General features: G+C 40.9%; 1 protein-coding gene across 1 annotated transcript; it reads right to left on the reverse strand.

The window, feature by feature from the left end:
• Window positions 1–6,530: 6,530 nt before the first annotated feature.
• UTS2 (urotensin 2) lies at window positions 6,531–11,483 on the reverse strand. Its single transcript, XM_057715283.1, has 4 exons — window positions 11,381–11,483; window positions 9,028–9,135; window positions 8,116–8,157; window positions 6,531–6,652 (listed from the first exon to the last, which is right to left on the reverse strand). Exons 1-4 carry the CDS (start codon window positions 11,481–11,483, stop codon window positions 6,531–6,533), a joined length of 375 nt encoding a protein of 124 aa, XP_057571266.1.
• Window positions 11,484–13,074: the final 1,591 nt, after the last annotated feature.

The raw sequence follows: 13,074 nt of genomic DNA on the forward strand, positions 1-13,074 counted from the left end.
CTCTGAAGAGCAGCTGTACTCCATCTCCAGACTCGCGGGACAGCTAGACCTCCCTGTGACTCTCTCTAAACCCCGAGGTCTTAAATGACCATGAAGTTATCATTGAATGCTAAGGCTTCTCCTTCCTGACTTTTTAACAGACAGCATTTTCCTGAAGCAGACATTGTATATAGACTCTTTTCCTTCTCTTTTTCCCCGATGTATTTAAACTGTCAAATAGACTCTTCTAGTTTAGCTGTCCTCTAATGAGATTGGATGGCCTCTAAAGAGGTATGTGTATAGTCAAACTTTACTTCAGGTGTCACCCCAAGTAAATTGCAATGAGAAGTATAGCTAGAAAGAGCCCCTAACCTTAGCCTTGTTGATTTTATTCTGTTGTTACATAAATCATTTTTCCCCTGTTAGAAACTTGAAGAAATCCCCCTACGGGCCATGTAGGAGGGGGCCTTTCCAAACAGTCTCCATAAACACAGTGCCCCACTTGGTCTTTGCACAGTGACACATCCCTGCACAGTTGGGGTCCAATATTCCGGTTTTCTCATAACACAAGTCACTTCAGCATTTCCCAGTGTGAAATGCATTGCCCGTTGGTATGCTGGAAATTCCTATTTTCAGGGTTGAATTTTGATCTTCATTCTTGAAGATGCTTTTCCTTTTGATTTTCTACCTTCCACTGAAATTCCGAAAGTCTTCTCTTAAAAATCAATTAGGTTACAATGAGTTTATTCCTTGCAGGGTTTAAATTAGCTCATACATGTGTAATGTTAAAAAGCTTCCAGCTCAACTGGCTTCCGACTCATCCCTTTTTACATTTTTAAATAACGATTGTAAACGTTTTTAAAGTTATGTAAGAGTTATTGTTCTTGCATGCGTATGTGCTTAAATGTTGTCTTATTGAAACTAGCAGTTAACTCTTTCTTTCCAAACAATTTACACAAAAGGAGGTCCCTCCATCCCTGCCAGAGGTCTGATTGGCACTGCCTTCTGTTTGCCCTTAAATAGAGGTAAGTGATGCCCTAAAATAGGGGTAAGGGGTCTACGGGAGGTCCCTAGCCAAGGGGAGTGCAGAATCTGCCACAAATCAGGGCTTCCTGGGCCTGCTGTAGTTGTGTCTTCCGAGAAGTGAGGGAGTTGTTCACTTGATAAGGGAGCCCCCCTTCCTAGAGAAGTGATGATTCCTTCTCAGACTTGGAATGCTGTGCGATTCACACCCATGCATATCAGAACCAGGGATAGAAGAAAGTGAAGGCTACAGTAACGTTTTCTCTTTTAAATAACATACAACAAAGTAACTTTTGTTGTTGTTGTGTTTTTTTGTTTGTTTGTTTTAGGAAAACACTTCTTCCTTTCAAGTTTTATAGCTTTTTATAAAATGCATCCTGATCATAAATAGGAAAATCGACTTTTCTATCCATAATGCTGCCCGACTCTGATTCTCAAGCACCTTAGCTTAGATTTACCTTCTAAAGTAGAACAGTTGGGCCTCGGAATCCGCAGGGGATGGGTTCCAGGCCCCCCACAGATACTAAAATCCACAGATGCTCAAGTACCTCCTGTAACATGGCCGTACTGTCAGCCCTCTGTACTCACAGGTTCCACATCCAGGATTCCCCTGCCCCCCCCCCCCAGATTCTCCCCACTGCGAATACGGAGGCCGACTGTCATTTCCTAGAAGGCAACTCTTTCTTCAGGTGTCAGGACCATTTACAAATGATGCCTATGACATGTCCTGGAATTTCCTCACTTTAAGCCATTCTGTGCCCAGATTCCGGTCTCAGGAGTAGAGAACTCTCCTGTTCTGCTCCATCTTGATTGTTAAATGATCTCTGAAGCCCTTGTTGTGTTGGTCAAGTTGTGTGATATTTTTGCCCTGGGTGAAAAATCAAATATTAAAAAAATAAACCAGCCTGGATGTTGTCCGTCAGTAAAATTGTTGTGACCTTCTGTGGTGATAACCTTTTTCATTTGTGTAAAACAGAAAGGACATGTATGTTTTGGAGATTAATCCTTTGTCTGTTGTTTCATTGGCAACTATTTTTTCCCATTCTGAGGGTTGCCTTCTTGTCTTGTTAATGGTTTCTTTTGCAGTGCAAAAGCTTTTCAGTTTCATTAGGTCCCGTTTGTTTATTCTTGATTTTTATTTCCATTTTTCTAGGAGATGGGTCAAAAAGGATTTTGCTTTGATGTATGTCATAGAGTGTTCTGCCTATGTTTTCCTCTAGGAGTTTTATAGTGTCTGGCCTTACATGTAGGTCTTTAATCCATTTTGAGTTTATTTTTGTGTATGGTGTTAGGAAGTGTTCTAATTTCATTCTTTTACATGTTGCTGTCCAATTTTCCCAGCACCACTTATTGAAGAGGCTGTCTTTTTTCCATTGTATATTCTTGCCTCCTTTGTCAAAGATAAGGTGCTCATATGTGCTTGGACTTACCTCTGAGTTCTCTATTCTGTTTCATTGATCTAAAGCAGCTCATGCAGCTTAATACCAAAAAAGCAAATAACCCAATCCACAAATGGGCAGAAGACCTAAATAGACATTTCTCCAAAGAAGACATGCAAATGGCCAACAAACACATGAAAAGATGCTCAACATCACTAATCATTAGAGAAATGCAAGTCAAAGCCACAATGAGGTATCACCTCACACCGGTCAGAATGGCCATCATCAAGAAATCTGGAAACAACAAATGTTGGAGAGGATGTGGAGAAAAGGGAACTCTCCTGCACTGTTGTGGGAATGTAAGTTGGTACAGTCACTATGGAAAACAGTTTGGAGGTTCCTTAAAAAACTAAAAATAGAGCTACCATATGATCCAGTAATCCCACTACTGGGCATATACCCAGAGAAAACCATAATCCAAAAAGAAACATGTACCGTAATGTTTATTGCAGCACTATTTACAATAGCCAGGACATGGAAGCAGCCTAAATGCCCATCAACAGATGAATGGATAAAGAAGATGTGGCACATATATACAATGGAATATTACTCAGCCATAAAAAGGAATGAGATGGAGCTCTATGTAATGAGGTGGATAGGCCTAGAGTCTGTCATACAGTGTGAAGTAAGCCAGAAAAAGAAAAACAAATATTGTATGCTAACTCATATATACAGAATCTAAAAAAAAAAAAAAAATGGTACCGATGAACCCAGTGACAAGACAAGAATAAGGATGCAGATGCAGAGAATGGACTGGAGGACACAAGGTTGGGGGGGGTGGGGGGGTGAAGGGGAAGCTGGGATGAAGTGAGAGAGTAGCATAGACAAATATATACTACCAGCTGTAAAATAGATAGCCAGTGGGAAGTAGCTGTATAACAAAGGGAGATCAACTCGATGATGGATGATGCCTTAGAGGGCCGGGACGGGGAGGGTTGGGGGGAGTCGAGGGAGGGAGGGAATATGGGGGTATGTGTATAAATACAGCTGACTTTGGTGTACCTCAAAAACTGGTACAAGAGTGTAAAGCAATTATATTCCAATAAAAAAAATTTAAAAAAAAGAAAAAGAAAAGAAAGGACATGGAGCAATCAGAGGACCCTTAAGCATCCGTGTGTGCATTTTTTAAACCTGACCTTCTCTATTATAAGCTCTCTTTTCGATTCTTTCTGGATGTTTGTCTTACCGACATTTGCTTATTCCTTTGCCTTACTACACACTTAGGCTCGATTTAAAACTGGTGCTTGTTGTAAGCAGATCTGCAAAACCATTTATAGTGTCGGTATTTTGATAAGTGGCCCAGCTGGTGTATTTAAAGATCGGAAAGTGATGCTTCTGCTGCTGAGGATGAGCCGGGAGGTTCAGCAGTGCCGCCACTGCCCGCCCTGGGGGGCTCCACCCCAAGTTTAAACAGTTATTCAACTTTATTAACTTTCTGTATCGATGACTATAGCAATTGGTAATAAAGATGGATACTGTAGGCTTCAGTGTTTACATAAATGTTACCAAAAGGCTGTATTTTCTTGGATAAGAGGTCAGGATTTATGAACAACAGAATGCTGTGTGAGTGGAATCGTTTCACAATTAAGTGCAACTTCATCATAACTCACAAGGTAAATTTAATCCAAATGGAAATTTTGTGTCAACTGAGGTTATAACTGTGTGAATTTACTTGTTTTTAATGGTTATTAATATTTTAATTGGGTATCTTTTTAAGGTAAAAACAATAAACGGTGTACATGTAAAACCTGAGAAATTTTCTTGCACTGCCTCAACAAACCTTCACCCCAAACATGTATTTTATATCATTGAGGAACATTTACTGAGACTGAGAGACACTGCAGGGTGCTCACGTTAGGGTCACTCTGTGTCTGTGTCATCACTGTCTGAGGTCCTGCTCCGTGACAGCACGGCATTTAATCCTCACTTCAGTACTGGGATGAGTTTATCGGGTTCTGAATGTGTGTACGTGTTTTTTAATACCAATTTTAATAATGACCTAGATGGATGGGATGAGGGTTGGGAAGGAGGTCCAAGGGGGAGGGGATATATGTGTACATGCAGCTGATTCACTTTGCTGTACAGCAAAAACTAACACAACGTTGTAAAGCAACTATACCCGAATAAAAACATTTGGTTATCAAAATTACTCTTTCTGATTCTGTAGAGTGAACCTGTGTTTCACAGAGTCTGACTGTGGAACTGGCAGCAACAGAATCCCGGAATTAAAATAGGAATCAGGATCCTGAAGCCAGCAGGACTTGTTAAATGTTACACCTTTCAAACCACCTGCACCTCCTGTAACGAAACAACAGCAACCCAAGAAGGGAAGAGAGCTCAGTGTTGATGGGCTGTGTACTCCTCCAGCAGGGACCGTTCTGGTGCTTCCCGTGAATCTTCTCATGTAATGCTCACAGCCACCCATGAAATAAGCAGCATTACTGCCCGCAGTTTTCAGAGAAGGACCAAGGTGGAGGGAGTCAGATGACCTGGTCAGGAGCTCACAGCTGGCCAAGGGGACCTGACACCAGAGCCCTGGCCGGAAGAGCACTTGCCTAGTATCACAAAACAGGGGAGGGATTTGGGATTCTGTTGTGATGGAATCTACCCTAAGCTCCTCCTGGTGTCATGAACGTACTGGAGCTCATGGTGCCAGAGTCCTGTGTTAGGGAATTGGATTCAGTTGAATTTCAGCAACGAGCAATGCCACAGCATCCTCCCAGCCACCCTGTTCCTGAGATGTCACATCCATCCTTCAGGCTGAAAACAACTTGCCTACAGGTTAGTTCTTGATGCCTTAGATACGGAAAGGGAAGATTTATCAGACCTGCACTCCACAGAGATTCTGAATGGTTGTTGACAAGATCAATACCGGTCATATAGGTGTTTGGTACAGACTGACCCTTGGTTCCTCCTGATTGGTGTGTGGCTGGCAGCAGAGCTGATGGGGAGCCCAGGTTTCCCATGAGAAGCGCTTCCCCTACAGGCGTTGGCCGTGTTGGGAGATTTGCCAAGCTCACAGGTCTCAGCCCCATACTCTATACATAGATAGGCTACATCCATATAGATGGGTTAAGAGGATAAGTTAGTATGTGCACATATACATGGCTTTTAAAAATTAACAAACCAGGCTATTTCTCCCAGTACGCAATCTTAAATCCCACCTCAGCTTTCTTCTCTAAGAAACAGATTTTGAAGGCATTTTTCTAGTATTGCAATCCTTGAGCTCACAGACACTGCCATCAAACAAGCTTCAGTGCTAAGAGATTAAAGTTTTCAAGTGTTCAATACTTAGGACAGCTAAGAGAGAGGGGATCTGAGCACGTGGATGTCCTCCATCAGAAACGAAGGAGGGGACTTCCCTGGTGGTGCAGTGGTTAAGAATCCACCTGCCAATTCAGGGGACATGGGTTCAATCCCTGGGCCGGGAAGATGTCACATGCTGCAAAGCAGCTAAGCCCGTGTGCCACAACTACTGAAGCCCGCACGCCTAGAGCCTGTGCTCCGCAACAAGAGAAGCCCACATACCTGCAACGAAGAGTAGCCCCCACTCACCACAACTAGAGAAAGCCCACATGCAGCAGTAAAGACCCAATGCAGCCAAAAATAAATAAAGAAAAAAAAGAAAGAAAGAAACGAAGGAGAATTCAGACTATTCCCAGCTTTCATCTTTAGGCATCCTTCAATTTAGATGTTTTTCCAAGTTAAAATACTGATTTTTTAAAAGTAATAATTTTTTTAAGAGTTGAGAGGACATCATAGCTAAGATAATGTAGTTTTACTATTTTAACTAAAATTTACTTTTATGACTTTTTTCTTACTATCTTCTGTTCATTTATTCGTTTGAACTTTCAGATAATGCTCTAACAATAAATTGATGAAAGAAAAAGTATAGATTTTCAGGATAAGTTTATAGGTAAAATAACCACTCATGATATTTGCAAAACAGAGGATTTTATTTTCCAAATAATAATGAGCAGGGTAGGGCTTGCCTAGTTTCTCATCCATACCGCTTTCAAATCAAGCATTTTTATTTTACATTTTCTAAGACAGTCAGTTTTGAGTTGACTAGTAGTTCTTCATTTCACTTTAGACACAGTATTTCCAGAAGCATTCGGAGGGCGTTCCGCGTTTCTTGTATTGTTTCCTGACTCTGGCCAAAAGGTGACTCAGTAAAATGTTAGGATCTTGTCCAGAGAAAGCCTGAAATTCAACGATCCAAATGAAAAAGCAGGTTATCAATGACTTGAGTCATACACACACAAAAAGGAACCTTAGTTCAAACATAGGACCTTTAAAAAGTGTTTTGTTGCTGTTTTCTGGGATAGAATTGCAGTGAGTGCCCAGCGTGCAGGCTCTGGAAGGTCTCCTGGTGCCCTACCTGAGGTCCACCCTGTTTAGCCTGTGATTGCCGTGAATTTTTGTAAACCCTCATTGACCTATTTCTCTGTAAATAATCTGTCATTAACATGTCCTGTACATGTACTGTCTTCTATGTAAAGTAGGCTTTTATTTGCCTTGAAATTAACTTCTTTAAGCATGGCCTCTTAGTTTTCTTTTTATTCTAGGATTTCATGAGCAAATCCTACTAGTCACCTTTATGATTTCAGAGTCTTTCACCATAATGCTTCTACAACAATGTAAGCATCCGAATGATAATGTTTAATGTAGAAGCCACCCCATCCCCTTCTGGGTGGTTTACCCCACCTGGGACCTCAGGCGGTTATGCCATCTTCAGGATTGAGGGTTTCCAGAGTATATTTTTACGAGGATGTTAATGGGTACTACACCAAAAAAAAAGATGCCTCTGGTCAAAATATTTGGGAAATGCTTGGTTAAAATTAAATGCGTTTATCTCATTTCCTGGAGGGTTTAACATACTAGTAACATAATACAAAGAATTGCCAGGATAGGAGAGGGGCCAGAACCCATGGCGGCACTGTAGGCTGGCTCATGGGACCAGTACCCCTGGAAAGTCCTTTAGGAGACACTAATTTACAATTTGAAGAGTTGATAATGATCAAATACAGGTTTTTCTCTCAGCGTTTGAGGTCCTCCATTAACTGTGTACCATTTCTAACCATTTAATATTATCATTCATCAATCCCAATCCCAGTCTATCTTCTGTACCCAAAATCATTTCCTTCATCTTCTGCTCTCCCGCACATTCCATCTCAGTGTTTTGACCCTGTCTTTCTTCCACTTAGACATCACATGGCAGGGCTTTTCAAACTTCAATGTGCGTACAAATCACCTGGGGAATCTTGTTAAGATGCAGATTTTGATTCAGTAGGTGCTGGGGGAGGGGGGAGTCTGAGAGTCTGCATTTCTCACAAGCGTCCACGTGATGCCAATACTGCTGCTCCCTGGACCACGTGAGGACCATCAGTGACACAGCACAAGTGGATGACAGACTTCAGGGCAGGGACCATACCTATTTTTTTATCCTCTTAAACTCATTGCAATAATTTATCCTTAATGGGCACTGGATATGATGTTGTTGATCCACACTTATATGTATCAAAATCTGGGAAGTGCTTTGAAATGATACTGACTGGCCAGTTATTTTAAGGTGTGATTTCTACCGAAAATGCTCGACTGGTTCATGCATCCTCTAAAGTCAAGGCACAGAATGTTCTCCCTTTTTAACCTATCATATAGGACCTACTTACCTTTCTCACACTTCCTCTTGGGTAAAAAATGTTGGTACTGGGATCTGGAAAACAGTATTTTGAAACCATTCATCATCAGATCTATTGTGTCCATTTTATATTTGTCTTATATAAAGCACAGAAAATAGAATATTTCTAAGCCATGTCTAGTTTCTGGTTTTCCTTTTTTCAAACCACAGCGATATTTACTTGAAGGAAAATAGGCAGGCACCTGGTCCTTTCTCAGTTCCGGAATTACAAAGGGCACTTCATTTTCCTCAATAAGCTAGCAGTTCAGTAGTTTATCCCTTATATTTTATAAAAAGTGAACTTCTTTCTACTAAACAAGGTCTATTAAAAGACTCCATTTTGTTTCCAGAATGTCCTGAGCATTTGCGTCAGTGCTGGGAGGAATTCAGTGACAGAGAAAATAGTAAAAGCTGACGCTTCATGGGTAACTTTGTGTGATTGTGCGGAACATTGTACTTGCATTTTCTCGTTGACTTTTCACAATAACCCCATGAGATGGGCTTTTTTTTTTATCATTCCTGTTTACTGGTTTGAGAAACTGAGGTACAGATAGACTAAGTAATTTGCTTAAGACCTGAGTAAGTGGGAAACCAGGATTGTAAATGGCACTTATTGAGAACTGGGATGATGTCCTCCCTCACCCCGAAATACAAGTCCATACCGAGAACAAATACGCTGAGGGGCCGGGGAGCGGGATGCTCCGAAGGAGTTGCTGAGACAAAGAAATCAAGATGGCAGAGGACGTCTGTGTGCCGGGAGGGGAGAGTGTTGGGTAATTAACTCACTTATTTCCTATAACTGATCTTTATATCCAAAATAGTGTTTTACCTCATCTAATTGATGAGCATGGGGAGTAAATTCAGTAGCAAGAAAACCAGCCAGCCTGTAAACACGAGTCATTTTACCTGCTTTCCTAAGACCATCTCCTGTCTCTGCACCGGACATCTCTGGCAGCATCTGCAGAAGGGAAGCTCTTTCCAGTTCATCCAGAGCTGATCTGACATCTTCTGGGGCTAAACAGAGTAATACCAGAGATTAGCAGCTCAGCTCCTTCTTCAGTCGTCAGTTCTGTTCTCCATGTCTTTTGAGGGGTGGGGGTGGGGGGGCAGGTGTCAGGGACAGGAAGATAATCCTAGAAGAACTTCAAATACTCAGTTCCCGATTTGTCACCAGTGGTACTTTAACAGAGAAGTGGAAATGCTCCAGTCCAGTTTGCAAGCCAGCAGAACAGGAAATCAAGACCCGTGGCTTTCATTCTGACTCCTCCTGCCTGTGTGGCCTTGCCAGGCCACTCACTGCCTCGAATAAGAGGGTAGGACCGAGACTTCCCTGGCGGTCCAGTCACTAAGACTCTGCGCTCCTAATGCAGGGGCCCGGGTTCAATTCCTAGTCAGGGAACTAGATTCCACACGCATGCTGTAACTAAGGGTTTGTATGCCGCAACTGAGGAGCCTGACTGCTGCAGCTAAGACCAGTGCAACCAAATAAATAAGTGAATTTTAAAAATAAAGACACTTGTTTAAAAAAAACGTGGAAAGGCGTTTCCACTTACAAAGTGATTCTTCCTCTTTTCTATTTACCTATTGCTGCCTTTTGTGTTTTGCCTTTAGGTATTTGGGTGGTGAAATTGGAGGGAGAGCAAAAAAAAAAAATTAGTAGTTTTCTAAAACACAGGACTGTTTATATTCTTCCTATAAAACAAATAGAAGAGCGTCACCTCTTAGCTGTCTGGCCTCCAAGATTTAGATACAATTGTTAGAAGAAAGTCAGCTTTAAAATACTCTTTAAAGAAGTTGATAGTAACATTTTCAGTGTGAAATTTGGTCAGCTTAGGGGCATAGAAGATGCATGATGCGTGTGTGTTGGGTGTGTGGGAAGTGAGTGTGAGGTCTGGCGAGTGGACACTGGGCCCCCGGCAGAGCTCTCTTGGCCAGGTGCCAGCGTGGGGAGATGGGAGCCTCCGGGGAGTCCTGTACTGTCCACCACCTTTACCAAGACTTCCAAATCCTCAGCTATAACTTTGACCGGAGAACAAAGAGCAAGCCATTGTGAAGGCTTCTGGGCACATTCACAGTACTTCTGAAGAATATGAATGAAAACTCAATAAAATTTGGCCACACATCAATGTTTATGTCATGAAGGATCATTTATGGAGAAACAAGTAAGTGCGGTAAAGAAATTCAGGCAAAAACTCTAAGCTGCCGCTGTTGAGAATTTAAGGGAGATACTATACTATACTCACCTAAGTTTTGAAAAATCATAATAATATGTAATTTTTTGAGGATAACAGTAATATCTGACTGTTTGTTCATGGTTTCATCTTATGCTTTTCACTGTTCTTTTTTTTAAATCGCAGAGATTTGATAAAGTTAATGCCCAATTTCACCATTAAGAGGACTGCCACTTGTGAGTTCAGTGACTGTGGAAGTTGACTGACAGCGCATGAATTAGAGCTTGACAATTATCAGAAAGCTGCTTAGGAGGAACTTTAGAGACTAGACATCATAAAATCAATGGCTTAGAAGAGTTTTTTTCCTTTATTAAAAAGAAAGTCTGAAAGTATCCACAATTAAAGACAAGTTAAAATCCAGTTAAAACGTTTATGAACCCAATACCCAAGCACTAACCTTTTCATTTCTTAAACTAAATTAAGAGCTAGCAGCACAATAAGTATCTGCTTGACTGATATACTTTAAAAAATTCAACTTAAAATTGAACTGAGTGAAACAGCAATCAAAAGGAAAAAATAAATGTACTTGGAAATCTGTGTCATCCCTAGCCCCAGCTGGTCACTTCTTTACTTTCTAATAAACATTTTTGTTTCATGTAACACATGTCAGATGATTACCCTTTAACTTAATATAAGATAAAATAAAAATATTTTACTCTATAATTGGAACAATCAGTTCTGCATTCAACCAGTTCATTTAAAATAAAAACTAAAAGCTATTATGTTTTAAATTTAGTGCCATTTTCAAAATTGAAAAAAAAAAAAAGCTGACCAAAATAACTTAGAAGTATAGATGTGACATTAAATAAGCAATGTTACCCTCCTACTTTTACATTTTAGAAAGGACAAAAACTGTATCCATTAGACTCTGAGATGCGCTGTAAGGGTCCTCAGAATTATTTTCAGAGCTGGGACTATTAATTTAACAAGACTCCTTTAAGAAAGAATTTTCATTCTTATCTCTAGCATTGCATTTAAGACCCTTGAAAACTCTTTAAGACTAACATAAGGAAAAAAAATCATCTTACCTGAGAGCTGCCAGGACTCTTCCCTGGAGTCAAGGACAGGAAGAGACAAGAGAGGATTTAAGCATCCTATGAAAAGCAAACAGCAGGAGACCAGCTTATACATGATTGGCAGGAGATAGAAGTCTTCCTTCTCGGCTTCTGTTTGTCGGAAATTTCAACTTGCTCCTTCTCGGGGGTATAGCTGAGTGGTAGAGCACTTGACTGCAACTGGCTCCTTCTCATTCTGTGATCAGCGATTATATATATTATCCTATGACCTCATATCATCCCCCGCAAAAAAAATAATAAATTTATTGGCTATGAAGGCTGAAAGGCAATCACTTTGCATTGATGTAATTTTTCAAAGTAACAACTCATAGACAATAAATTTACTGTCTTGTTGCCTAGTGTACAAAATAGGTATTAAATAAAGAACAGTTACGTTTATAAATCTGGCAAAAAGGAGTAAGTGAGAGCAATGAATCATGAGTTAAAGAAGGGATCAGACATGAGCTGAAATGGCCAAGGCAGAGACATGGATTTATGAGTCCTACCCAACAGAAATATTGTGGAGCATGGCAAGAAATGTGTTGATTTCCTATTTTTATCTTTTGTGAATGAATAGATGAATTGTCATATTGTCTTTGGGGCTGCCGTGCCTGAAAAATGACAAGGTGTGGAATAAAACTCAAAACCAGTTATTTACTTTTTTTTTCTTTTTTTAAAAATAAATTTATTATTTATTTATTTATTTATTTATTTATTTATCGGCTGCTTTGGGTCTTCGTTGCTGCTCACAGGCTTTCTCTAGCTGCAGAGATGGGGGCTATTCTTTGTTGTGGTGCACGGGCCTCTCATTGTGGTGGCTTCTCTTGTGGAGCACGGGTTCTAGGCACTTGAGCTTCAGTAGTTGTGGCATGTGGGCTCAATAGTTGTGGCTCGTGGACTCTAGAGCACAAGATCAGTAGTTGTGGCGCGTGGGCTTAGTTGCTCCGCGGCATGTGGGATCTTCCCGGCCCAGGGCTCGAACCCTGCATTGGCAGGTGGATTCTTAACCACTGCACCATCAGGGAAGCCCCAAACCAGTTATTTACTTGTAAAAAGTGAAGATAAGTTAAACACACAGCAAACATTCAGGCTCAAGGCACGTTCTGTACATACACTTGGCCTCAGGTAAAACTACAGGCACAGGGGTCTTCAGAGAAGGGAAATACCTTCCTTAAAGTTGGATATTTCTCATTAAGGAGGAGAAGAACAAGCTCTTCCCACCCCCACTCTGCCTGGCTGCTCCCAGCCTGGGTCAATGCAATTGTCCTCAAGGCTGAGTTCTGCCCACCAGTCTCATCTCAAAACAGCACAGCGATGCTATTAGCATGCATGTTAGGGCATATCAGCTCTTTGCTCAAAAGCTGTAAGGACCTGAACATAAAAATTAAAACTAAAGAATTACTAGAAAAAAAAAAAAAAGCCATGAACACCTTTACAATCTGGGAGTAAGCAAATATTCTTAGACATGACACCAACCATATAAGAAAAAAATGCATAAACTGGACTTCATCAAAATTAGAAACATCTGCTTTTTGAAAGATTCTGTTAAGAAAATGAAAATGCCAGCCACCGTTGTGAGAAAATATTCACAAAACCTATGCCAGACCCAGCCTGGGTGGGAGGGGAGTCTGGGGGGAATGGACACATGTATATGTATGGCTGAGTTG

Source organism: Hippopotamus amphibius, chromosome 1 (genome assembly GCF_030028045.1).
Source record: "Hippopotamus amphibius kiboko isolate mHipAmp2 chromosome 1, mHipAmp2.hap2, whole genome shotgun sequence".
Classification (NCBI taxonomy): Eukaryota; Metazoa; Chordata; class Mammalia; order Artiodactyla; family Hippopotamidae; genus Hippopotamus; species Hippopotamus amphibius.